The following is a 27,299-nucleotide window of genomic DNA, read 5'->3' as shown; positions in this document are numbered from 1 at the left end:
TTGAAATTTGAATTTAATTTCCAATTACGTTTCGGTTCTACCTGTTAGGCCTTCTTTTCTATCTCTTTCAGTTATTTAATTAACTCCCAAATTTTCATAGGTTGTCCCATTTGGCTTAAGCCTGTTAGTGGCAAAACCCCAAAAGGAAAATTAGGGTTTTCCTCAATACTTGGGTTAGTAAGTGTTATCCTGCTAACGCAGCAACACCAACCCCTAGGTGCAACAGCGCCACCACCCTATAATTATTCCTGTCATTTTTCCTAACATTGGGAGCAAAACTTCCTCTTCTTCTCTCTCTCTCAGCTGTCTTCTGATTTGAATACTGTTGTCATTTTGGGTTTGTACCTGTGAGAATCATAAAAGCAGAGAACTTTAGAAACATTTAACCAAATTTTGTGAAACTTAAACACTTCGTTTCAAAATTGTCTGACTCTCTTCCTTACCTTCCCTTCCCTTCTCACCCTGGGATCCTACCCAGCCAAGGCCATATCCCATCCTGCCTCATTCCTGGGACTGATTGCACACACACACACACACACACCTGCATCTAATTACACACACACATCAGCAGCTAATACACACACACACACACACATAAGCATCACAATCACACTTTTTTAGCCCCGCCTAGGATTTCAGAGCGTTCTTCCTGTGTTTGTTCTTCCCGTGTCTGTATTTAATGCTGTTCAGTTGCTTTGTTTCAATCTGTATTGTTAAAAGCGCTATATAAATAAAGGTGACTTGACTTGACATCAAAACAAAAATTTCAAAAGTGCTCCATAACCTTGCAGTACTTTGATGTCATACACAGAACAGTGTGTCTGCAGATGCGTTTGTTTACTCCTGCACGGATTGATCTGTCCACCCACAGTTTCTGATTTGAGAAGGACCTTATAGTTATTGTATCCGTAGCTTGTTCGGCTAGTGTGTTTACAAAGCTTAATGCTACATCTGTGAACTCGCCGACGTCAGATGAACTTGTGTGAAACATTTTCCAGTCTACGTCATCAAGAGATGCCTGTAGCATGGCTTCTGATTGCGGGGACCATCGCATCACCACCCTCTGCACCTGGGGATCTTGAACGAGCCTTTGTTTATATTCCGGTGTGAGGAAAATGGCGGCATGGTCCGATTTGCCGAAAGCCAGTAGTGAGCAAGCTTTGTAGGCATTCTTAAACTGAGTGTAGCAATGATCCAGTGTATTTGGTCCTCTAGTTGGACAGGATACATATTGATAAAAATTAGGCATAACTTGCCTGAGTTTGGCTTTATTAAAGTCCCCAGCGATGATAATAGCAGCGTCAGGATGTTTGTTGATGTTGCCGCTGAGCGCATCGTGAAGCTCAGACAAAGCCAAACCGATGTCTGCTTGTGGTGGGATGTAAACAGAAGTTATGATGATCAATGAAAACTCCCGGGGCAGATACAATGGGCGGCAAATAATGGATAAATGTTCCAGATGAGGTGAGCAGGAGCGCAACAGAGTGGAGATATTCCTGGGGTCACAACATTTCTTGTTAATCATGAAACACACTCCTCCACCTTTGAATTTGCCGGCCTCGGCTGTCCTGTCCATCTGTAAACAGAGAAGTTTTCAGACGGCGTTACAGCAGCATCCGGGACCAAGGGCATGAGCCATGTTTCAGACAAACAAAGGATGTTACAGTCCCTAATGTCCCATTGGAAACTTATCCTGGCTCTAAGATCGTCCATCTTATTCTCCAGAGACTGGACATTGGCGAGCAGAATGCTCGGCAGAGGAGGGCTGTGTGCTCTTTTCCTCACTCTGTTGCGAATCCCAGCGTGTTTCCCATGGTGTTTCTTGATCCGTCGCCTCGGGTGGTTATTCAGGTGGCCAATGTTCATCTCAGCATTCCAGAGAATCTCAGAAGGCCATGATGGGTTGGAGGATAAAGTGTCCTGAAACAGGTCAGTGAAGCGGTCTCCAATGTCCAAAAGTGTTTCTTTGTCGTAAATTATCAGTGCAGAGGTTATGTGTGTAAAAAGAGAAAGCAAAAGTAGGTAAAAAAGTAAATAAAATCATAATCTAAGCGGAGCGACCTGGACGGCGACCTGGACGGCGACTGGACTCGGCGGCGCCATCTTATTTGCAATGTAAGTGGTTGAAGGCTTCAGTGGCTGCAGGGGTCCAGGACAGAGACTTGGGCTTATTCCGGAGGAGGCTGGTAAGGGGACTGTAGTTTTGGATTAAACGGCGATAGAAGTTGGAGAAACCGAGGAAACGTTTGAGTTCTTTGATGGTTGAAGGAGTTGGTCAGTTTCTGATGGCATCCACCTTCCCCTCATCCATCCAGATGCCACTGTTTTCGATGATGTACCCAAGGAACTGCACTGAGGGCTGATTGAAGTAGCATTTTTCCGCTTTCAGGTAGGGTTGGTATTCCCTCAGGCATTTCAGGACCTCCGCAACGTGGTGACGATGTTCGGTCAAGCTCCAGGAGTAAATTAGGATGTTGTCAATGTACACCAGGACAAACTTGTGGAGGAACTCCTGGAGCACCTCATGGATGAAATCCTGGAATATGGAGGGAGCGTTGACTAGGCCATACGCCATCACCAGATATTCATAGTGCGCTGTAGGTGTGATGAAAGCTGTCTTCCACTCGTCCCCCTAATGTATCCGGATGAGGTTGTAAGCGCTGCGGAGGTCCAACTTGGTGAAAACAGTGGCACCGCGGAGATGTTCCAATGCTGCTGGGACGAGAGGAAGGGGATATCTGAATTTGATGGTGATGTTGTTGAGGGATTGGTAGTCGATGCATGGCCGCAAGCCTCCGTCCTTTTTCTCCACGAGGAAGAAGCTGGAAGCAGCAGGGGATGTGGATGGATGGATGCAACCTTGGGCCAGAGCCTCCTCGATGTATTCCTCCATGGCCTTCTCCTCCGGGATGGAACGTGGATAGATCCTTCCTTTTGGCACTGGTTCACCCGGAAGCAGATCAATGGCGCAGTCCCAGAACCAGCACATGAATCTTCTCTTGGTGGAGTATAGCGATTTTCAATGTAAGTGGGTACTCTCTTCGAGAGACGACTGCATACGAGTGGCGAAGTGGATGGAGAGTTGGATAAAGTGTTCTAGCCCGATAGTATCCTCATATGCAGAGATATGCAACCACACTTGTGGATTCAAACCCTGCCGGTAGGTGGTGATGAGGGCTTGTTCGTTCCACCCACTTAGGCTGCGAGAGTCTTGAACTTCAGAGCTTAATCATTAACAGACATCTTGCGTTGTTTTAAATTATATAGTTTCTCACCAATCGACGAATCCCACACGGGTTTTCCAAAGACTTCTCTGAAGTGGTCTACAAAACTGGGGTAAGACTGAATGACAGGGTTATTTTGAGTCCACATAGAATCCGCCCATTGAAGAGCTTTACCTTGCAGTTGAGAGATGAGAAACACCACTTTGAATCTTTCGGGTGGGATATAAGTGCGGCTGCATCTCCAGGACCAGCGAACAGTGGAGAAGGAATCCACTGCATTCCTCTGCCGAGCCAGAGAAGGGCGCTGGATTTGGCCATGGGACTGGCATGTACCGCCGGCGAAAGAAGTGGTGAAGTTGTTACCTGAAGTGTCGGCAGGCAGTGGAGGTGATGGAGTGGCGGTGAGTGTTTGCTGTAAGGTGTCGACGAGGTCCTGGAAGGGGTCTGGTTGGCTCATGCTTGTGTAAGACGGTCTTCTGTTACAGGCCAGAAGGGTCAGAGACAAGAGATGGCAGGTAATGGTTTTATTAACACAAGCAGAGGTGAGATGAATGGCTGAGAGGATACCGGGAAGTGATACTGTCCTTGGAGTTGAGCTGAATGGTGATCCGATAGGCGATGGTGGAGATGGTGATGACGACAAGGGAGACACACACACTCACGGTAGAGACAGGAGGGAACTTGGAGACGTTGAAGACAGATAAGTACGATACTAGGAGTCCTTGAAGTAAGCAGGTAGGAGAGTCCTATGTGCAAACGAGACTGGACATTGGTGAAGCGTGAGTGAGCGTGAGCCTTTTGAGTGTTGGCTGATGGGCGTGTAGATGAGCGGCAGGTGTGCGTGATCAGTATTCCGGTGAGGGAGTGCGCTGTGATTGAGTGGTGGTGGAGGCTGGCGTGTCTGTGACAATTAACTTCTTATTATTCAATTGTTGTAAATAAATATAAATAAATATTTGCAACTGGTCAGCGTTCAAAAAATTATGGGAAATCACTTAATGTAACCATGACATGACTTCTGACATGTTTTGATTTATTTCAGTTAGTGGATTGACCCACACATCTTTTCGGACAAACTTTGGAACTTATTATTTCTCATGGGCTCTCTATCTCCTTTACTGAAATATTTGAGATTGCCATCTCAGATCACTTCCCCATTACTACTGAATCTCCAGTCCCACAATCAACAGCCAGCAGGTCTCCTGCTTCATCGTGTTATCATTGCATTCTCACCTCCTCAACAGCCAAAGACTTTACTACTGAATTTATGGACTCTACACTTTGTGCCCATGGATCTGTCTCTCCTGCATGCCCTGATGGCCTTCTTTCATCTTTTTACTCCACTTGTTCCGGTATCTTGGACTCTATTTCCACTTATAAGAACAGATCTCCTAAGCTAAGAGCGGATCCCTGGATAAATTATGTCGCCCGTGCCCTTAGGTAACATTGTAGAAAGGCAGAGTGGAGATGGAAGAAGGACAAATGATGTGTCTCTGGAAATATTAAGGGGCTTTTTTTCTGATTATCAGAGGGCTGTGTAATTTCCCAAAGTTATCACCAACAGTGGCCATTGTCCCAGAGTGGTGTTTAACACAATTATTTCTGTTGTGAACCCACACACCTGTCCTCTGATTGGCCCCTTAGTCTCCACTTGTGAGAATTTTCATCACTTTTTTTATTAATAAAGTGGAGTCTGTCAGACAACTCACTAGCAAGAGCTCTGGAACTGACTTACCTGTCGCTGCAACATATTCTGTGGTATTTGATCAGTTTGAATGGGTCTCACTATCATTCCTCAATGAAGTATGCAACATATGAAAAATTGCAAACTGCCCCTTGGACCTCGTTCCAACCTAATTGCTAAAAGAGGTTTTTACTACTTGGGCCTTTTCTGTTGGCTTTTATTAATTTATGTCGTAGCTCAGGATCTGTCCCTGCTGCTTTCAAACATGCCGTGGTTAGGCCTCTTCTTAAAAAAACTAATCTGGATCCCTCAGTCTTGTCTAATTTTAGACCAGTTTCTCACCTGCCATTTCTTTCAAAAGTTTTCATACAATTAAATATTTTTTTTTAAAATATCTCTTATTTTGAGAAATTCCATCTGGATTCAGATCGCAATTGAGTCTGCACTGTTAACGGTGCACAAAGATATTGCTCCATTTGTTGATGCTAAGTGCCCTGTTAATCTAGTGCTACCTCATTTCATGGCAGCCTTTGATACAGTGGACCATGAAGTCCTTCTGTTTTGCCTTAATCACTTTGTTGGCATTCAGGGTCCTGCACTTCAGGGGTTCACGTCATAATTGACCAATAGAACATTTTCTGTAGTAATTGAGGACTCGTACTCCTCCACCACTTCTCTCTCTTGCGGGGTACCACAAGACTCTGTTCTCAGTCCATTTTATTTTCACTTTATATGCTGCCTCACGGGTCCATTATAGCCAGGCATAATATAGATTTTTTTTTATTTATTTGCCTCTGAGACCAAAAATGCTGATGCAGTTGGGTCGCTAATTGATTAAATTCATAATATTAAAATATGGTTTGAGCAAAATTTCCTTCACCTAATTGTAGAAAAGACTGAATATATTTAATTTGGAGAAACTGTAACTTCTGACTTTAATGCGCTGACTTCAAAGCTTAGCTTAGCCAACTGTCAGAAATATGTGACTTTTGAGAGTAGCTTGAGATTTGATAAACAAATTGACAGTGTGGTTAAAGCTAGTTTTTTTCTTTTGGACAAGGTCAAACCATTTTCAATTGCTCTGAACTTCAAAAAGCTATTCATGCTTTTATCAGTTCAACATTATATTATTGTAATGCGCTTTATGTTGGGGTCTCACAATTGCCCACCAGTCCCCTTCAGCTGGTGCAGAATGCTGCGGCCCGTCTTTTAACTAAAACATGCACATCAACCCAGTTCTTTATTTGCTCCACTGGCTTCCGGTTTCTTTTAGAGTTGATTTTAAAATGTCATTGTTTGTTTTTAAAGCTCTCAATGGCCTTGCCCCACCTTATGTACTGTAATTGAGATGCTGGCTTTTCGTCAGCCAAACAGGGCTCTTAGGTTAACAAATCAACTTTTGCTGGAAGTCCCAAGGCCACGTTTCATATACTGGGGGACCAGGCTTTTTTACTGTACCTGGGCCCAGACTCCAGAATAAGCTTCCCCCCAAAATGTACGCCATTATTGATCTAGGTTTTTTAAAAGCTTGGCTTAAAACTTATTTAAACCGACTTTTAACATCTAGCAAGGTTGTGATATTTTTGTGTATTTTATGTATTTTTTGGCTTATATTTTTGTTGTTATTGCTCTGAAAACACTTTGGTTCACCTTGAGTGTTGTAATGGGCTGTATAAATAAATGTTGATTGTTGACTGATTGATTGATACAGAAAAGACCACAGCTGTTACGAAAGGAGCAACTTCATTTACATTAAAGGCAGTGTTGGGTGCAACACATTACTAAGTAACTGTAATTAAATTACTTATCCACTGAAAAAGGTAAAGTATTGGATTACTGTTCATTGTTAGTTAATTTAATTACAGGTACTTATATTTGCTTTACAGTTCTAAAATCAATTCTGAATTTGAAATGTAAATGTATCGTCTAAATGTAAAATGCATCTTCTTTAGCCATCTGTGCACTGGCACGTTCACTTGCAGTTTTTTTTCCTGAAAAGGACCTAAAATACCCAGATTCAGATAAGGCTAAAATCAATCCAATCTATAAATAGTATACTTTAATTTGTGTACACCATGAACTCCTTTCTGAAATACATTTAAAAAAAAAAATTAGACTCTGCGAATACGTCACACACAGACATGAGAAACATATCTATAGAAAACTTGAAGTGTCTACTTTTAAATGAACCAATTCAAATCGAAAATGAATATCTTCTGATAATGTAATCGGTATGAAACTAAAGCGAGTTAGTCTTTCCCATCCCAGAACTAATTATCTGCTGCCATACCTGCGTGCAAACGCCCTCATCACCTAGATACAAAAACTGGTTTAAAAAAAACCTTTAATCTACTTTCCTTTCTTTTTTGGAAGAAGACTTGAGGAATAAGCCAGAATTTACCTCAGATGAACAGTGCGATCTGACATGGCTTTATTAAGCCATGGAGATAATTCCTGTACTTACTGTACATTAGTTAATGTGTTCTTTTTTACATAAACTTGTACACATTTTACTAGTTGGGATTTTCCTATCTTGCTAAATTGAAATGTGTGAAAGAGAGTAAAATATGCTGAAATATGATATATATTCATATAAACAGTATATAGGCAAAATGTACAAAATAGGCTATACATATAGGCTAAATGTACAAAATGAAGATGTAAATACAATTATGAGATACAATACAAATATAAAGTAATGTGAATGTTTACAATGCATCATCATTAATGTAACAGTCTGTTTAGATCAGTGTTGATCTACTATCAGATGTCGATGTTTATAGTGTGCTAGGCAATAATAATTGACTTTATAAAATATCAGAATGTTCATGAACTGTGTTGTAACACCCCGCGAAATAGCCTACGTTATTTTCTTTGAGTCTGCAAAAACTATATACAGTGTGGTAAAATAGACAAAGCATATGTGCATGGATGACAGTACAAAATCGTTTTTTTTGTTTTGTTTTTTAAGGTAATGGTAATGCTAATGTTGCTGCTAATGTTTTATACATGTACTGTACCGTAGGCCTATGTCAGTGTGTATGAAAAATGATACTAATTGCTTTTAATGCTTACAGCTTGAGACATGTACCCATGGTTTCACAGACAAGGCCGAAGTCTAGTCCCAGACTAAAATACATCTCTGAGCTGTTTTAACTGAAAGAAAATTGCACTGACATACCTTAAAGGTCCCGTTCTTCGTGATCCCATGTTTTAAACTTTAGTTAGTGTGTAATGTTGTTGTTAGAGTATAAATAATATCTGTAAAATTCTAAAGCTCAAAGTTCAATGCCAAGCGAGATATTTTATTTAACAGAACTCACCTACAACGAAGTAGTTGTCGTCGAAACGCTGATATTTTCATCTCGGATTCCAATCATCTTTGTTTGGGCTTCCCAGGGACGCTGTACTTAGAGATCGATGGTTACAATTTATGTTTAACTCGGTTCCCGAAAATTATCATCCACATGTAAAACTATGTGCAGCACATTTTGCTGAGGACAGCTTCCTCAGTCTCAACCAGTTTAATGCCGGATTCGCACAAAGATTATTCTTCAAATATGGAGCAGTTCCCTCTTTGTCTGGAGAAGGCGTTGTTTATGGACCACAACCGGTAAGTGTATTTTATTATTTAAGTTGGTGCGTTTAACAGTTTCTGTAACTTAATACATAAAGGGCAATGTTTAGCTCTGTTAACTAGATGTAAGGGCTGTGCAAAAAATCGAATGCAATTTTCATGCGCATCTCGTCAGTAAAAACGTTCATAAGTACATCTCCAGCACGTGCGTTCAGATCAGGATTGCCAGGTTTTCAAAACAAATCCTGCCCATTTGCTTCTCAAAACTAGCCCAATCGCGTTTCCAGGAGGGCAGCGTGCGCTAAGCTGGTGTCGAATCACAACACAGGAACCGCTGGCCCAATCAGAACTCATTACGTATTTCTGAAGGAGGGACTTTATAGAACAAGGAAGTCATCAGCCCGTTTTTATGACAGTGAAAACAGCAGTATACAGATAGGTGAATTGTGTGATAAATACTGTGTTTTTTTTACATTCAAAAACATGAACACATGTTATATTGCACACTGTAAACACAATCAAAGCTTCAAAAAAGCACGAAAAACTGGACCTTTAAAACATGTCAGTTCCATTGTTTTATATTAGTATGCACCAGTAATGTTCTCTTCTGGAACATTTATAAAAGTTCCTTAAAACTTTAAATTTCTTAAGCTTTTTTGATAATCAGATATTTTGCTAAATACATTGTATTTGTTAACTAAATAAGGTTGCAATTTTATTGAAATGTTTAAGTATTACAGTTGTTTTAAAGCTAAAAGGCTAAACTATTCCAAGTTTAACTCAAACTGAAAAATAAAAATGTAGTTTTATTTCTATGCATGAAGGTTTATAGGGATTGTATGAAGTACTTAATGATTTAAATAATTAAGTTACTTATTGAGTAATTAAGTTACATTTCAGACAAAGTAATTGATGTAATTAGTAATTAGCTACTTTAAAGTAACTTGCCAAAGTAACATGCCCAACACTGATTAAGGGTCATAAACTGTAACTGATCACTTAAAACTGTGCACCGATCTATGATATTTTTATAAAACAGTATATCAATTATCCAAATTGCATGCCTGAAGAAATAGACAAAGATGCATGTTTGTTTGGAAAGGGTGTTTTGCGCTTCACTAAGTGTCCATTGTCTCTAGCTTGAGTCAACACTGCATGAACAAATCCAATGTACACAAAGCACTGTACAACACTGTGCAAGGAAACATAAGAACACATGATATCATATCACGATAAGGCATCAGATTCACATCATGCATGCAGACACTGCACACTTTTACCAAACATGGAGAGGAAGTGAATTTACCCTGCCACTCTACAGACTTTGTCAAACATGTTACACTGTCTACATCAGTATGGTTTGACCTCACACTGCTCAGTTTGTTTAGTTAAATGTCCTGATCCTCCTGAACAGACTGTTAATAGGTCATTCTAAGAAAAACAGTCGTTTGTGTGATGAATGTGATCCCATTAAAGGATACTGAATTTATTAATATTATTCGTTAGATTTACCTATTTAGAGTAAACGTTTAAAATAAAACAAGTTTACTTGAATCTGAATGTTCCAAGTCAAACAATCAGCTAAAGATTTATATATATTTTTTCTTTAATTATAATTAAAACATCATTCTTTTACTATATGTAGTTTTATAAAATACTTTATGTATTGTCTGATGATATGTTTTGAAAATATTACTCATTGCTTAAAAAAAAGAAGCTAAACAAACTAAGGCTATATTTACAAATTTTTGCACTTCAACCCTGAAACATTTTCAGTATAACAGCATTAAAACAAAAGAAAAAATGTTGTGGGTTATCATTTTTGTCTTGAATGTAATTTATGGTTTATTTAAAAAAAAAAACTGAGGAATACTGCCAGAATATAATCAGTTATTTATTGAAATTATAAATAAAATACACACGTACTGTGATCAGGTTGAAATAAAGTACCTCTTTACAGTTAGCCTTAGGGGCTAGTAATGATAAATAAATAATAACAATTTACCAAAATAATAACTAGCGATTATTGGCCTAAAGTGGGAAAATGTGATTTCTTTCCACAGTTCACAGTAACATTTGCAAATTGAATAATATTCTTGCGCTGGTTTCTGAGAATGACCTTATAAAACATATAATGAAACTGTCTGTTTTTGTTATCAATGTTTTATAACAGACCAGTGTAATATAGTGGCAGTTTTAGCTGCAGATAGCTTCAAACAGAGTATATAAATGTTTACAATAATCATACACCATATGTGGTAAAAGCAAATGTATTTTAAAGACAGCTATCCATGTTTTTGAATGAAACATGTTAGGTGATATTAGTAGCTTCGAAAGCAGGTATGAAATTGTGTTAGGATAGTTTAAACTATATACATCATCTGAATTGGAAACATACTGTATGGTCCAATGTATTTACACTATACACAAGCCTCTCCTCTGACACCATTAACAGACATGAAATGCTAAAGCATTAAGATATAAAACATAAAAGCCATCTCTTCCACATACATTTTGTTCTTATCATGCCAATCGCTCTGTTTCTATTTTGGTGGCTGGGTAGCCCCGCCTACAGTGCAATCTTATTGGTCCAAACTCCTGAACTGCACAGCTATTAGCTTTAAGCTTACACTCATTTGTATTATTTACATTAAATTATCACAGTTAAATTGAATTAGCTTTTCTTAAGTACCACTATAAAAAAAAATTGTAGAAATGTAGTTTTTAAATTTTCAACAAAAGGCGTTCTTCCAAAAACACATCTTAACAACACCCAATAAATCATTTTGGTATTATAACTAGCATGAGTTAATACCAAATAGTATTTTAACATCTCAAAAATTGTTACCTGGTATCCATGGTAATTTTAATCTTTGTTTCTCACTGTTATGTTATGTTACCCTTGATTAATTTCTTCTAAGTAGGGTTCTGAATTGTTTTAAACTGTACATGTGGGCTAATGTGCTCATTTGCTGAAAAATTTAATTAACAAATATAAATACGCTATTTAACTTCTGTGGAAATATTTCTTCATCAGTTAATGTGATTGCTTTTACTGTTTGATTCTTTAACTGTTTCCCTCAGATTCTGAAGACAAACCAAGCTGTATGAATATTTAATGAGACAAAAAATATGATTGGTTGTCCGCTACTAAACAACTTGCTTTAACCGTTCAGCACATATTTTGTCACACCGTATACTTTTGGCACTGCAGTTTGGGTTTGCATAAAAGTGTGTCAATTTTAGAAGGATGTTAACCTTTAAAGCTGAAAAAGTGATACATGCAAAGTGTTTTCAACCCATATTTTGGTTGCATGTCGTTATTGATTTTTGCTACTATATCCAATGTCTCTGCAATAAATTTAGACTTCCTCATCTATTAGTCTATTACTAAGCAAGTTGGTGGCCAACTTCATCTTCTCAAAGTTCATGATGTTCTATCCTTGGTGATTATTGGTAAACTGGTATGCGCCAGTTCTCCAAATTGACACTGGTTTCATTCCTTTCCTTCACATCTTTGCAGAACCAAATTCTGTGTTTTATTTGCACAGAAGAGCCTGTTTATTGATGGGCATTAGTTCACATATTTACAAAATATTTCTCCTGCATTGCCAATGGAGAGGAAACAGGTCCTTTGACATCCATGCTTTTATATTTGGTCCTTAGTAGGATTATAAGTCTCATCGTCTTGTTATATCTCACTGCACACCATTGTAAGTGCATAGTCGCTCATCAAGGCCTCACTGGGGGAGGCTGCAGTAGATCTTAGAAACAGCAGCGGAAGAGTGCACAGATGTGGTGAAAGACCGCCTTACGGAAGATGATGAAGATCCAGGGGTCCAAGATGGGGTTAAATGCAGAGAAGCGGAAAGCTATTAGGTTCTGTTGATCATTCCTAACCGAACTAATAGCGTTCACAAAGCCACGGATCTGAGGAGGAGAGAGAGCAATTAGAACAGTGGGAGATAAATAAGACCATTGCCAACTATCACATATTATACAGAATTGGAATACAATTGCGTTCAGTTTCGAGAAGCAGTTTGTCCCATATTTTATTGCTTTTCACCGAAACAGATGACAACACTGTAGTATTCATTGCAAGTTGAAGTTTCGCAATTGTCAAAGATTAAAATGACGGATCAGAATGGAAAATAAATTGTAAAAGTTACACTTGTGAAATCAGATTTTCACAAGTCTGTAAAGTCAAGTCTCAAGTCCTAATGATGCATCAATTCTGTTTCCAGTCACAGTCTTTTAGTATTATAATTTGCCTAAGTAGAAGCCATACTGATGTGTGTGTAATGTTTTTTGACACATGACAAAATTATGGTTTGTACTTTCTGGAACTGTCAAAAGTACACCATTTCAAGAAAAAAAATATATTTTCACTGAAACCACAGGAAACAGCACAACATCCCTGCAGAAACTTTCTCTCTGAATGACTGTTATTATCAGCTCCACATTTCCTGCAATAAATATCAAACAGATTAGCTTTATGATTAAGGCTGTGTTCTGGAAAAACATGACATGTCTGCTGGCACAGGTTGCAAGTTTTTGGACTAAATGTCACAATCCAACACTATTGCTGTAGATGAAGGGAAACACAGCAGATGTGGAGCGCCCCATTTCTCAAGAGAACCAATTCCCACAATTCACCAGCTCTGATTTTAATTGTTGCGTAGGATGTATAAAGAAAGATAATACGTCAAATGACAGTTGGAAAACATTTGGCACAATGCTGTATACATTCAATGCACGAAAGTGATTCATTTCCTTAAATTTGACATGTTATTCAAGAGAAAAAATCAAGGCATGTTTCAAATTGCAGACATATCATTTCTTAATCAAATTTACATAAGATTTCACTTCCCACCAAAATTAAATACACCTTTACTTCATGCATAACATCCAATGACACTGGAAATGGAAAAGAGAGTCACCGTTAATTCAGATTACCCTAACCTACAGGAAACCACTCACATACTGTGTATGCACCTTCATTATGGAAATGTCATAAATAGATTTTTTATCATCATATAAAAAAACAGAACATCTGCTGATTTCAATACTGACAGTATGATTTCTTTCTGCCACCTTGTTTTAAAACACTATTAATGCACAACTAAAATGTATTATTATATAATTTAATATTATTTTTAGTACTATTATTAGTACTAAAGTATCATTAAAATATTACATTTTTCCTATAACATTTCTGTATAATTTCTATATAGTGTTAACTATTTAATTGTCTAGTATTGTCTCATTATTCACTTTTTGCATAAAATGTATTCATCATCTAATTTTTATGCTGCAAACTGCAACTCTGCCACAGTTGATCTTCACTGAAGGACTTTTCTTCCCCCTTTAGACTGACAGAACAGTTTTATTTAAAATAATCAGCAAATATGCAATACAATATATTATTACTCTTATCATCATTTTTATAGTCTAACAACAATGATTAGCTTATACATAAATTCACTGTTAGTCATGACTCTTATGTTCAATGAAGTATGGATGCAAAGGTCAACCATCAATGCCAGAAAAATTATGTTTAGATGCTCTAAATGGTCATTAGCCTTCAGAACCCTTTGTTGCTCTTTACTTGCCAAGAGATTGATAGCAAATGATAAAGTCTTGGCAATATGTGGCTTTGGTGCTGATGAAATATCAAGATTAGAGACGCTAAAGTTGCAGCTAATATTTAAGGTCTAGTTGCTGCCTTCCTCTTAGCGAGACGACATCTTACTTCAAAGCCTTTTTAGATAACACCTGTGATTTCTCATTCCACATTTAACCCTGTGTTATGCATGTGAAGACAGCTGAGAAGCACTCTCGCTCAACACAGTGGAGTGCATCTTTTGTTAACTTTGGGACACGGTAACACACAGCCCTCTCCCAATATATTGCTTTACACATCTATCGCTTTTGCTGCTCAGAAATATTTACACAATCAACAGAAGATCTGCACTCCGGCACGGTTAACACTCACACTCACTGATCTATATATAACTGAGCGCTCTTGTCCACTTTTTCCAACCGAGCCAGGGACTGCTAAACAGAATTATCACACTAGTAAAACGAACCAGGCTTTGGGGGTCAAACGTGCTCCGGCACGGTTAAGATTGCCTAGTGTGAGCAAACCCTAATTATTCTCCCGCATTCCACACACACGTGTCTCTACCCACCTATCAAGTGTTGTCCGGCGCCGCACTCTGCTGTGTTGGGTCCCGCGATCATGCAGGTCTCTTCTCTGAAGATGCCAGTTATAATTTTATGATAATGTTATGATGTTATGAACTTGTTTTTCTAAAACAAACTATAAAATATTTTCTATAAAAATGTTAATGTCCTGGCAGTGGCAAATAGCTTGTTTTATATTTATTACATTAATGTCATAAGTTTTACAATACACATTTTAATTGCTACTATGTAAAAAGAATTTTAAATTAAATTAAAATACACTACTTATGAATTATTATTAATTTTGTGCATAATGCGATTAATTGCAGACAATAATGTGATTAATCGTGATTAAAAATAATATATTAACCCTCTGGAGTCAACACGTATACGCGTTATGAGTCATTTTCTCCTGATAACCCCAAAAAGAACTTAAATTACACTTTCAGTTTTAATCGTACAGATAAGAGCAATACATCAATCGAATCTGTAAATGGTCTACTTTTTTGTATACAGACATAATAGCAACAGAACTCTGTGTACTTATAAAATAAAGATAACAAACAAGGTGTGATGTCTGCAGCCTTTGTCTGCGCTGATCTTCATTTACAAACATGTCATTAAAATGAACTGTAACTCTGTGAATACTCAACGAAGAAACATAAGAGAGTGTGACGAGTGGGGCGGGGCCGAGGGACATGGGAGCGAGGCCGGGGGAGTGATTGGAGATGAACTACACCTGTTCGTCCCACCGGTCTCGAGGCCCATGGAGGAGATGGAAGGATATAAAACTGGAGCGACGACAGTGAAGGACGAGAGAGGACCAGGCCTGGGCTTTTAGTTGTGTTTTGGTTTTTATTTTATGCGCACCAGTCGTCCGTGAGGGGCTGGTGCGCTGTTTTGTGTTTATTTTGTTATTAAAATGTTTTTGATTGTCCGCCGGTTCCCGCCTCCTTCTTCCGGATGAATATGAAGGTTGATATCGTTACAGTGGTGCCGAAACCCGGGAGAAGGAGGGACGCGCTGCTGAAGATCCCTCGCCGCTGTGGTGAATCCGCGGTGCCATCGAGCTGGCGAGGAGTGTGCCGCCATGGACGCTCGAGGCGGTGGACTGGAGCGAGTTGCCGGGGACGGGCGAGCTCGCTACCGGCCGCCCACGATGTGGAGAGACGGCTGCCGTCCGTGAGGGAGCGGAGGAGTCGGCGCCGTTCGCCAGGTGGCCGGAGCCTGCTGCCTCCGCCGGAACGGGGAGGAGCAGGGAACGGGGGACTCCTGCCGGCTGCCCAAAACCGGAGGAGCCGTCGCCGTCCACCGGGCGGCGGAGGAGTGTCGTGCCGTCCGCCGAGGGCCGTCCAGTGCCACCGCCAGGCACCGCGGAGGAGATCACCCAGCTGGTGGAGGGCCGAGCAGCGGTGCGTCTGGGAACCGGAATTTTTTTTTTTTTTTTTTTTTTCCTCTCTCCCCTCTCTCGTCTCTGTCGCTCCTCCTTCCATCTCCTTTTCTCTCGCCTCGCCTGTCCTACCCCCAGGTTCCCGCAGGTCCCCGGGAGCGGCCCCCCCGGAGGGAGGGGGGGGGGGGAGTAGAGCGCAGTCTCGGGAGTACCCCCCGGCCTGCGAGGGGCGATGGGGGTATGTGACGAGTGGGGCGGGGCCGAGGGACATGGGAGCGAGGCCGGGGGAGTGATTGGAGATGAACTACACCTGTTCGTCCCACCGGTCTCGAGGCCCATGGAGGAGATGGAAGGATATAAAACTGGAGCGACGACAGTGAAGGACGAGAGAGGACCAGGCCTGGGCTTTTAGTTGTGTTTTGGGTTTTATTTTATGCGCACCAGTCGTCCGTGAGGGGCTGGTGCGCTGTTTTGTGTTTATTTTGTTATTATTAAAATGTTTTTGATTGTCCGCCGGTTCCCGCCTCCTTCTTCCGGATGAATATGAAGGTTGATATCGTTACAGAGAGATGTCTATAGAAAGCCTGACAGGTCTACTTTTAAACTAAACAAGTGCTGTCGAAAACAGATATTCTGATAAAAATAAATAATAATAATAGTTGCCCAGCACTAATATATACACAAACACATACAGTGTGGGGGGCGCTGTGGGAGTCCCTCTACGCTCCCTCCCTGGACCCACAAGGAAACCAGCATGCATGCGAAGAGACCGGTCTCTCGAGGAGAGGCGTGCTCAGCATTTAACAGTGGCGGTAATGAGGATCCATTCAGTTCATGTGTGCCTCATCACATGTCACTAACTCTTGAGGTGTTTCTCAATGTCAAGGAAGGATCCTCGGAAGCCAGTATTTCGAGGATGCTACGTCATCGACATCCGTCGAAGGACTGTTCCAATGTCGAGGATCCTTGGAAGTTCAACCAAGGACTGAGTCCTTCGTTCGAAGAATATCCCATACACAGGAAAGGATGCATATGTGTATCCTTCGTGCTCTCAAATCACCCACAATCCTATGCGCGCAGCTTTGCTATCTTGTTCAAAAATTCAAAAATGCCGAACGTTAGCGAAGTCGGAGCGTTAACGGTTTTTATTTACGTTACCAAACATTTGTTATAACTGTAGTAAATATAAGTAAAGTTTAACGTTTAAATGCCAGTACAAATTACTACCATATTGATATTGTAAATTATACAAATACAAATGGTTAACTGAACCGGACCTGTCATTTAACAATTGGTTGCGTCATCGGCATTTCTTTTATAAATAACTAGTTAAGTTGTCCAAAGTAATTTAACGATACCATTCACAGCGTTATTCAAACGGACCTTTTCACTGACGTAATGACGCAATTACGTGCACTTGCTAGCCTGTTCCATTTACGTGTTCTCCGAATGCTAAAGAGGAGTCTCGCCTAGCCTCTGAAGGAAGTGACTTGGAAGGACCAGTCCTGCCAAGGAAGTATCCTTGACATTGAGAAACGCCTCAGCTGTTTCTGCGCCCCTCCTCTCTCTCACAAGGGAAACTGCTGAAGGGCGGCCATTAAGGGACAGACAGATGATGATAATACGTTTTTGGAAGCAGCCGATCCCTCACAATGTATATACATATTAGGAATGCCCATGCTTCAATACAAGGATTGATTGGCTGTTATGAATGCTATAAATGCATGTAATGTTTGTTTCATTTTAACTGTGAGAGTACTCCCCCCTCCCGGAAGGCACGACTTCGTGCCATAGCAGGACGAACAAAGGTGGCAGGGAGGGGGTTTGGGAGGAGGAAGAAGCGGTGGTGAAGGGCTGGAAGAGAGGCAGGCAGATGACCAGCAAGGATGGAGGGAGAAGCCAGGTAGAGCTGGTGGACTGATGGGTCACGGCGGAGAGGAGGGAGCTAGGAGCCATGGTGGAGCCGCTGGGTCGATGGGCCAATGCGGAGTCTGGGACTCAGAGGCTGGAGGCGGAGACAAGGGATCCTCAAACCATGACAACGATGGAAACTTCCCGAGGAGGTGGTGAGGACTGATGAAGAAGTGATGCGAGAGGGAGACTGGGTAGGGGTTTTGAGCAGTCTGGGGTTTCAGAGATGGAACACACACACACAAGATGGCCACTCCCTACACTGGGAGCGCCAGATGAAAGGAAACAACCTCCATGGCCTAGACTGGGCAGACAGACAGTTCAGGGCAGACAAACAGTTCAAAAATGGCCTCCTTTGCCCTAACAGGACAGAAAAGACTGGGTAATTCTGAATAAAAGTCCTGCCTCAGTTAACCCTCAGTAGTGGAACCCATGCCCTCACTCTACACTTTTACATCCACTGATGCATGCATTGTTGCCGGCTTTAACATCTGGTCAGACGATCGGTAAAGCTCTGGCTCCGGGGTGATCCTCAGCTCTGTCGTTCTTTCTTGCAATGGCCCATTGGTCATGGCGGGCTTTGGCTTTGTGTTTTCGTTGGGCTCTGGCTGTTGCTCTGTGCAGCAGGGTGAGGGTTGGCTGTGCTTTGGGTCCGGAGTTGGGCTGGTGGCAACATCGTCATCAGGGCAGACAGTGAACTGGTTCCATTGCTCACCAGCACCCACTCCATAAATACGGTGGAATTCCCTCGAGGACCTTCCCCGGACAATTGCACTCCGCACGCGTCGTCCGGGTAGCTGGTGTTTCTGGAGATTCCTAGGAATAGTCTTGTGTGGTCCTCGAGGATAAGCTCCCCTGCTCCAGCAGAAGGAGGAGGAATTCAGGGCGATCCATATGAAAAAATAACCAAAAGAAACACTTTCAAAAACAGAAAAGAAATGCCAGCATTTGCCGCTAAATTTAGTTAATAATTTTTAGCGCTGTTGAGTGAATTTTTAAACAGCTCTGAGTGGCCATTGTGTTTACACACTCAACAGATATGTCTGTTATTGGCTACAATAATCATCGCTTCAAGCTCTACACAGAGCGCTTACACAGATACACAGGGAAAGCCTCGTCTATCATCGGATCTGTTGATAGATGAAGCTTTCAAACGCTCCTGTGTGAACAAAATGGCAATCCTATTGTTTCCTTATAACAAGAAGTGCCTCCACCTCACTACCAACCTCACTCTCAACATGAGGAAAGGTGTCAGTGAAAAAATGGGAAAATACAGTAATCTTATTTAAAAAAGTAACTCAGATATTTTGTTGTAAATTAAAAAGTAATTGCATTACTTTACTAGTTACTTAAAAAAGTAAGCTGATTATGTTATTTACAGCATTGTCAACCATAACATGAAAATAATCAGTATTATTTTAATTTTGGTGCATCCCTACTTTCATAATTACATTGTGTTTATCATTTCAAGTGCGAAAAGCCCTGTACTCTTAACATATATCATATCTGAATACAGATATAAGAGACAAACAGATCTTGGAAGACCTGCATAGTTTCTCTACTGTGATGCAGCACTGTGATGATGTCATCGTTTATATTCCATCATTACAGAAGCATTGAGACCCAACACTGACACCTGATACGCTGAAGTACAAAGTGTCCTGGATGCTGGGGGAGCCAAAAATCCTAGATAGATCAACACATTAATTGCTCTTTGTGCCATTTCAAACAGTGATTATGGTAAAAATGTATTAGTAAGCCATGAGTGAAGTTAATGACCCTGTCATTGTCACAGTTCAAGGTAACTTTTTGGGCACATAAATGGTCACCCAATATCAACAGCTCTGGATGTCATCACTCGTCAGCATTATTCGTTGTCAAAACACCTCAGCAAACACATCCCACAACATTCCCCTACATGTTGCTAAGACCTCATATGGTCCTCTGTGATACTCGCCCTGGTAGGAAATGTATTTGGAGAAAAGTGTGGCCGGGAGCATGCAAATTATATGTAGTGGTTAATTTGACTTTAAAGAAGAACTTCAAATGAACTGCATCCAAATCAAACAACTAAACTGACTCACTACCGTTCAAATGTTTGGGGTTAGTTAGAATATATATATATATATATATATATATATATTTTTTTTTTTTTATGTTTTTGGAAGAAGTCTTATGCTTGCCAAGGCTGCATTTATTTTTAATATATTTAGGAATATTGTGAAAAATTATTTAAATCCTCTATTGCTGCTCACATGGCAGTCGAAAATGACCCATTTGTTATTTAATTTTATTTCAATTAAATTAATACTATTTTTTTATTTAATATTTTGTATTTTAGGGGATTTTATGGTACTACATTATATATTTGGAATAGTTATGGCCTATTTATTACTACTACATCATAATTACAACTTGTCAACTCCTAAGTATGAACTTCCCAGGAGGACTTACACACAGCATAATACTGGTTGTCAAAGCAGCTTTTCAGTGTCAAATGGGAAAATAGTTTGTCAAAAATGCAAGAAGATAAAAACAAAGAGTCATTTTTCGGCTAAAGTCAGTTCATTGATAATTCAGGGATGCCATCATCCAGTTCAGCTCTTTTACAATAGTGTCTGTGCTATGCACCCCCTCAGCCCCTTTTAGTGTCACATGATCTTTGAGAATTCATTCTAATATGCTGATTTGATGTTCAAGAAGATTTCTGATAATTATCAGTGTTGAAAAAATGTTGTGCTATTATTTTGTTTAATATTTTGTGGAAACTGGATTTTTTTCAGGATAGTTAAATCCTGTTCAAAGTTCAAAAGAACAGCATTTACTTGAAATAGAAATCTTTCATACTCAAACAAAATATCCTGCTAAATATTTATATACGACTATTTTATATAACAATGAACTAACTATTCAAAATCTTGGGGACAAAGATCACTTACATGAAAGAATCAGTAATAGGAAACACAGCCCTCTCTAAGACCCATGAGGCTGCAACACCTGCAAACTTTAACTCCTCCATATTGCTATGTTACCTTATTTATTTATTCATTACTTGAGTTTCAGGTATTTGTTGTGCAAATTTAGAAAGGGGCAGAACGTGGCAGCTTCAGATCTGTTTATCAGTGCGTAAAACAATTGTGAAGTGCACAGACTGTAAAAGAAGAATCAATACCCACAAACAGTTTATTAAAAAGATCAGATCATTTAAAAAACAGGGGCCTGTTTCAATAAGGAGGTTCAACCAACTCAACCGTTTTACCTTGAACTCTGAGTTGACTTACCCTGAGATGGGGAACTCTCTGTTTTTGATGTCAGAGCAGCTAAATTGTGTTGGTTTAATCTAGTCAGAGTAGGTTGACTCTGAGTTTAGTGTGTACACGTCTATGAGTAGTCAAGATCAGTGGAGCTCTGAAATTACAAATCACCATGGGAACACCACTGACTGGGGGGGGGGTATTTGTGCTGGTGGGTGGCTATCAAGGAGGAGGTTCTGTTGGAGGATGGAGCATGGGCCAGCAGAAAAAGACCTTGATAAAACGAGCAAAGGCAGCTGTCCAGGTAGTGTGTCAGGTTCACTAGAAACACAAAGTTCTTGATGTGGTCTTCAAGAGAGCGATCCTCCTGCTCCAGCAGAAAAAACTGACAAAACCAATGAAAAAAGAAATTTTGGGGAAACACACCACTTCACCTTTTTTTTTTAAGGTCCGGTATTCTGTCACAGTGTGGTGCAGGAGAGAAGCAGGTAAACGAGGCAGATGATGATATTGATATAAAGTTTTTAATAATCCAAGGATAGGAGGTACTGTAGAACCACACGAACACATCAACGATACCAGTCCAACTAACACAATAGAAAGGAACTTATATGAGGAACGTTAATGAGGATAATTGATAATAGCGACCTGACACACCTGAACAACATGACACAATCAAGGGGAGACAGAAACTAGGTCACACATAGAACATGAGGAACATAACACAAAGAGTTAAGGGGTGTGACACCTGTTACATTTCTTAATTAGAATAAAGAAATTAACAACTGACTTGTTCTTAGTCGACAAAATTGTCAAACTTAGTCGAAATTGTGATTAATTTATTTAGCAGCTGTGGTCTGTGGTGGTACCCCTCCATCTGGCATGCTTAGGGGGCTTTCACACTGGCAGTTTAGTGCGGAACGGGGCACGGATGTGAACGCTGTCATCGGACCCTGATGCGCACTGGGGTACCGAACCGCGAGACTACCTGGAGAAGGTGGTCTGAGTTTGGTTGCTCTAGAACTGTGGTGCGGTTCGCGTGAATGTGCAAGCAACACATTCAAACAAACACTTTACAATAAGTAAAGTATCCCGCGCATTCGTAACACTGTCAATATCATTGTTTTCTCAACACACGAGAGAGCCGAGGTTGATTACACACACTCCTAAAAGTCAAAATTAAATTAATAAAAATTAAATAATTTAAATTAATTATTATGCTGTGCATAATAGCACCAAAAAAACAAAAAAAATTACAACTATGCTCAGTCACGTTGTGTTCTCCATGCGTTTTCCGTGTGCGTTTGCGATGACGTAAGGTGATAAAATATATATATATTTGAACCCTGATGCTGACAATTGTACACGTTTTACATAAAATGCACTTGTTCACCCTGGAAACAAGACTAAATACCTTAGCCTAAGAATTGTTTGATATTTATACTTGAAATAAGACAAAAATACTCAGTAGGAAAAGCATTTTTTCAGTGTGGATGAATGAACGAGGCATTTAAAGGGGGAGGAGACTGTTACTAACTGGGTTAACCGAAGAAAACCTGCTCCCAACCAGGTTAGGTTCACAAAGTTACAACGGTAACTGGCTCTCAGTTTAAGTTACCACTCTCTCAGAAATGGGCTTGACCTACTCTGCTTTCTCAGGTTGGCAAACCTCCCATTCTGAATCAGAAAACCCTTAGTTTCCCTCATTTCAGTTTTAACTTAACCTCCTTTCTGAAATGGGCCCCATGAGTCTGACCTTATTTAAACTGTTCTCAAGATAGAAATTATTATTATTTCCTGTTTTAATATATTTTCGACCTATACTTTAAACAGCTACATGGCTTGTATTTTACCTATGTGAACTCCTTATTATGTCTCAGCATTTCACAAGTGAGCAGTTCTGAAAGTGTGAGCATTGCTAGAGCAGACATCTCTTGACAAATTAACTGTATGAATTTCCCTAATACTGAGAGTTAGCAGGCTTTGCTTATTGGGATTGCCAAAGATGAGCCTAAAATGCATGAATTCCCCAGGGTATTTTTTCCCACTTCACATTTAAACACAGAGCTCTCCATCACCACTTCCAGAGTCATCCATCAACCTGCCCAGCTTTGAGGAGTGTTTTTCCATCACATGCCTTAGATATCATCATTTCCCTCCACTCACTTCTGCAATGGCCTACTGGCATCTGTGTACTTTTCCTTGTACTCTGTGAGACATTAAAAATGTGTCAGTAGTTAACCTGACAACACAATGAAAAACAAGTATGCTATGCTTTCAAAAAGAGTAGTGATGGACATGATAGAATGTATGCTGCAATATTGAGGCAAATAGTGCTTAATACATCATTATTGCATGTACAGTACCTTTTGAGGGATTAAAATAATGTCATAAACTCTTTTCATATTTGGGACAGAGGATTTTTTTTTACAAATTTTAGGGCTGTCAAAATTATTTCAACATAGGAAATTAATTTAAAAAAACTTCTATAAATTATATAATATTATACTGTTTACATATGTTTAATGATCAGCGCAGAATTCAATAATCTTGTGGACGGACCACAACAAGTCATTTTGCAGTTGTATCCATCAAAATGCTATGCTCATTTTAATGCTTCCCTTTGTTTTTATTAAAGCACACAGGCTTGGAGCAGGAACTCATCAAGGACATGGCTGTTGGAATTACAGCTGTGGGTGACTAAACTGAGCACCATCAATCTGCAGTGATGTGGTCCAGGTAATAGAAGAAGAGATCTTGTGCAAGATCTGGGACTTGTCACAGAAAGAAACTCATTAAGGTTTAGTACAATTTGAGGTTTAGTAAATTACAATTTTATTAATTAAATTTTTTAGGTGAACCCTTTAAGAAAATTTAGATATTTGCATTGGAAAACAGCTTAAAAATTTAACGAAACATAATTTGACGTGTTATTTTCCGTTCAGTTCATTCCTTGAATATTTTATAAATGGTATTTAAATAGTCTTTATAAAGTTTAGAATTTATCTTCATAAAACCAGCAGAAGCCCTGTTTATGGACATCGCCATTTTTTATTATTTAGCTGAATGGTGTTGTGAATCCCGAAAATGTTCAGGCTCATAGCAGTGCTGGCATTTTGGCCATTAGCAATTTTGCTTAAAGGGTTAGTTCACCAAAAAATGAAAATTAGCCCATGTTTTACTAGTTGTATATGACTTTCTTCTTAGTCGCAATTTTGAAATACATAGGCCTACACTTTATTGTCTGAATAACTGGCGCGAATAGAGTGACCACCTGTCCTGTTTTATGTTGTACTGTATAGCAATTTTACCCTTTGTCCCACCTCATGCAAATTGAGCATCTGTCCCGCTTTTTCATTCGACCCTGCCTAATAAATACATGGATACGTCCATAGGCGTACTGTTAACTTATGTCCAATAGTTCTGAGGAGAGCAATAAAAGCGTTAGTCGATAAGCTGAGTTGTACGAGTATGTATCAAACTGTTGACTGGTGCACGAACGCCTCCTCAACATTGTCAACAATCTCAAATTGGAGAGCGTGCGCGCTGTTCGGTCAGGTTAAGCAGTCGTGGCCACGAGAAAGAGAAGATGCACTTTTAATAGCGAATGGACCACAACATACTCTTGGTTAAGACCTGTAGATGGCGAAACAGAGAGAGCTTTTTCTGTGGGACATGGTCCATGTGAGTACCACAGAAAAAAAGCACATCATCAAGAAACATGCAAATCAGTGCAATCGTTTTTCAAAAACCAAATGACCCACAGGCTGACAATGTTTCGTCAGCAGAAGTGACAAGTATTTATCATACCGTTCATCACATTCATATCGCTCTACTGACTGCAGTAACAAGTTAGCCCCAGTCATTTTTCCAGATTCTTAAATAGCTAAGAAAAAAGCTGTAGAAACTTTGGGTGATATTTTGGGTCAGGTAGTGTTTTAATCTTTTAGTCGGTGGGTTTAAAAAGAAATATAGGCCATATATTACAGAAAGCTTGAAATGTCTACATTTAAACGAAAATATTCAAACCAAAATAAATAGGCTACTCTCTGATTATGTAATCCATATGAAATGTGCATTTCTCTCTGGCGTTCATGGCGAGTCTGCATCGTCAACTTCATCTTAGCAGCGACACAGAAAACACCAGTTTATTACTAAACAATTAAATGTCTCCTTGCTAATTTAGACACATTCATAATCATTACTTTAACCAGTTCTTTGTGGCAAGCCTTATGTGCGCGGTCAAAACTATTATTTTCCTGTAGGCTATAGCCTATTTATGTAAATAAGTAAATATAAAGGGATGAAGCATTTACTACTTTTTAAAAATGCGGGTCAGGAAGCGGGTCGAGTACAATATTTTCTCTTTCTTTTTTGTGGTCCGAGTTGCAGGCGGGTTAGTTGAAAACATTGGTCGGGTGCGGGTTGTTTATACATTGACCCGCGCATCACTGCTAGTGATACAAAACACACAGGTCTGTTAAGAGCGATACTTTTAATATAGATAAATTATTGTTCGGCTGGGCTACTGTATGTTTTGTATGGCTACTGTAAGGTCAAAATGATCAAAAGACTTCTGTTTTTCCTGTCCCAAACTATCTTGAATAACAAAAGGCCCATTTGGCATTCCTGATGGCATTAAAGTGATGATATCAATCAAGGCCAGCATGTGTTTACATTGGGGCTCTGCTAATTGTCACACCTTTTGCACAATGGGTGAAGCTGTAGTCTGCTGATTGGTCAGGTTGAATGTCTCACATTTGGGTTTCAGTCACATGGTCAAGGAAGGGATAAAAGAAGACTGTGAATGTTGCTCTAGGCTTTTTCTCTCTTCTGACTTTTCTTTGCTGACTATTTCCTTTGCTGGAGCTCTCTTCTCAGGGCCTTGCCCTCTCTCCCTCTATTTCTCCCTCTCTCTATCTCCCCCTCTCTCTTTCCTTCTCAGGTAATATTTTACATACATGTTGGGTACAATTAACTATATGTTTTACCATCCTTCATCTATTTTGTAACCAATTCAAGTGTAACCATAACAAAATATTGTTATTAAACCATTTTAATTATTAATTATGTGCTAACTAGTCTTGACTCAATATTAACTTTGAAGTGCTACCTATTGCAATACAATATAGTCACTTAATAGCAACGCTCTCCCACATATTTAGCTATTGTAACTGCGCTTATTCCCGTCGTTGGTATAAGTGGCAGTGGGTGGTAATAGAGTAGAAATGTACAGTTTTATAACATCGTGCTGATAACGTTTCTTTAGTCCTTTCGGCAATCGTACAGCCTGAACCTCTGTAGGCAAACCACCCTTACACTACCGTATTCAAACAGCTCGTTTTTTTTACACCAACAATAATACTATAGCTGTACTACTTGCAGTGATTTTTCAAACTTGATATACTGTTGTGGTAGGCCAGTTTCAAATCGCATATTTGACACACTGTCTTTGTCTTGTCCTCAATCAGTTTAAAGTGCTCTCACACAGCTGAGGTCTTCAGCATTTTTGTGTATTCTCTTCCAGATTTCCTGAATCATGACGTTCATTTATGGGCGTTTCATTAGCCGCTTTTCCACTATTTGGCCGAACAGTTCCCTTTGCTTAACCATTCTGTGCCGATCCAGGCCAGTCAGCATGGATACGGTTTCATTTTCCACTGTGGTGCTTATAACGGAGCTCTTTGGAATGCAATACAATGCGTCAGTCCTTGTCTTGGTAATGCAAGTGTAATATAAACAGCGATATGGATGATGATCAGATATTTCTGTTTTGGGAGAGTGGCAAAGTCATGCACATACACTCTTTCAGCACAGCTAAGCACGGTTGTCTAACCGTGCCTTTAATTCCATGCCGAGAATGGTTTGTAATCGTGCCTCGCCGTACCAGGCTCATGTGGAAAAATAACTGTAACCTTAGAACTGTACGGCCCGGCTATATTCAAACGCAAATGAAGACCGTTTTGCTGAGGATGCCAGATGTTTAAAAAAAAAACAGAATGAATATTCGAATAATCGAAAATTCTGGTCCAGCCCTACATTCAGGTAAACGCAGTCAGATATGTCTCAAGTG

General features: G+C 39.8%; 1 protein-coding gene across 1 annotated transcript in view; it reads right to left on the bottom strand.

Moving 5' to 3' along the window:
* Window positions 1-12,250: 12,250 nt before the first annotated feature.
* The window catches only part of ptgir (prostaglandin I2 receptor), a 49,713-nt gene continuing 34,664 nt past the window's right edge, over window positions 12,251-27,299 (bottom strand). The window contains exon 3 of the mRNA XM_059533478.1: window positions 12,251-12,415. Coding sequence (XP_059389461.1) covers window positions 12,251-12,415 — 165 coding nt within the window. The remainder of the gene's footprint in view (window positions 12,416-27,299) is intronic.

This window comes from Carassius carassius, chromosome 41 (genome assembly GCF_963082965.1).
Source record: "Carassius carassius chromosome 41, fCarCar2.1, whole genome shotgun sequence".
In the NCBI taxonomy this organism is placed as follows: domain Eukaryota; kingdom Metazoa; phylum Chordata; class Actinopteri; order Cypriniformes; family Cyprinidae; genus Carassius; species Carassius carassius.
Note: the sequence above shows the minus strand (reverse complement) of the source record. Positions and strands in the feature narration are given on the sequence as shown.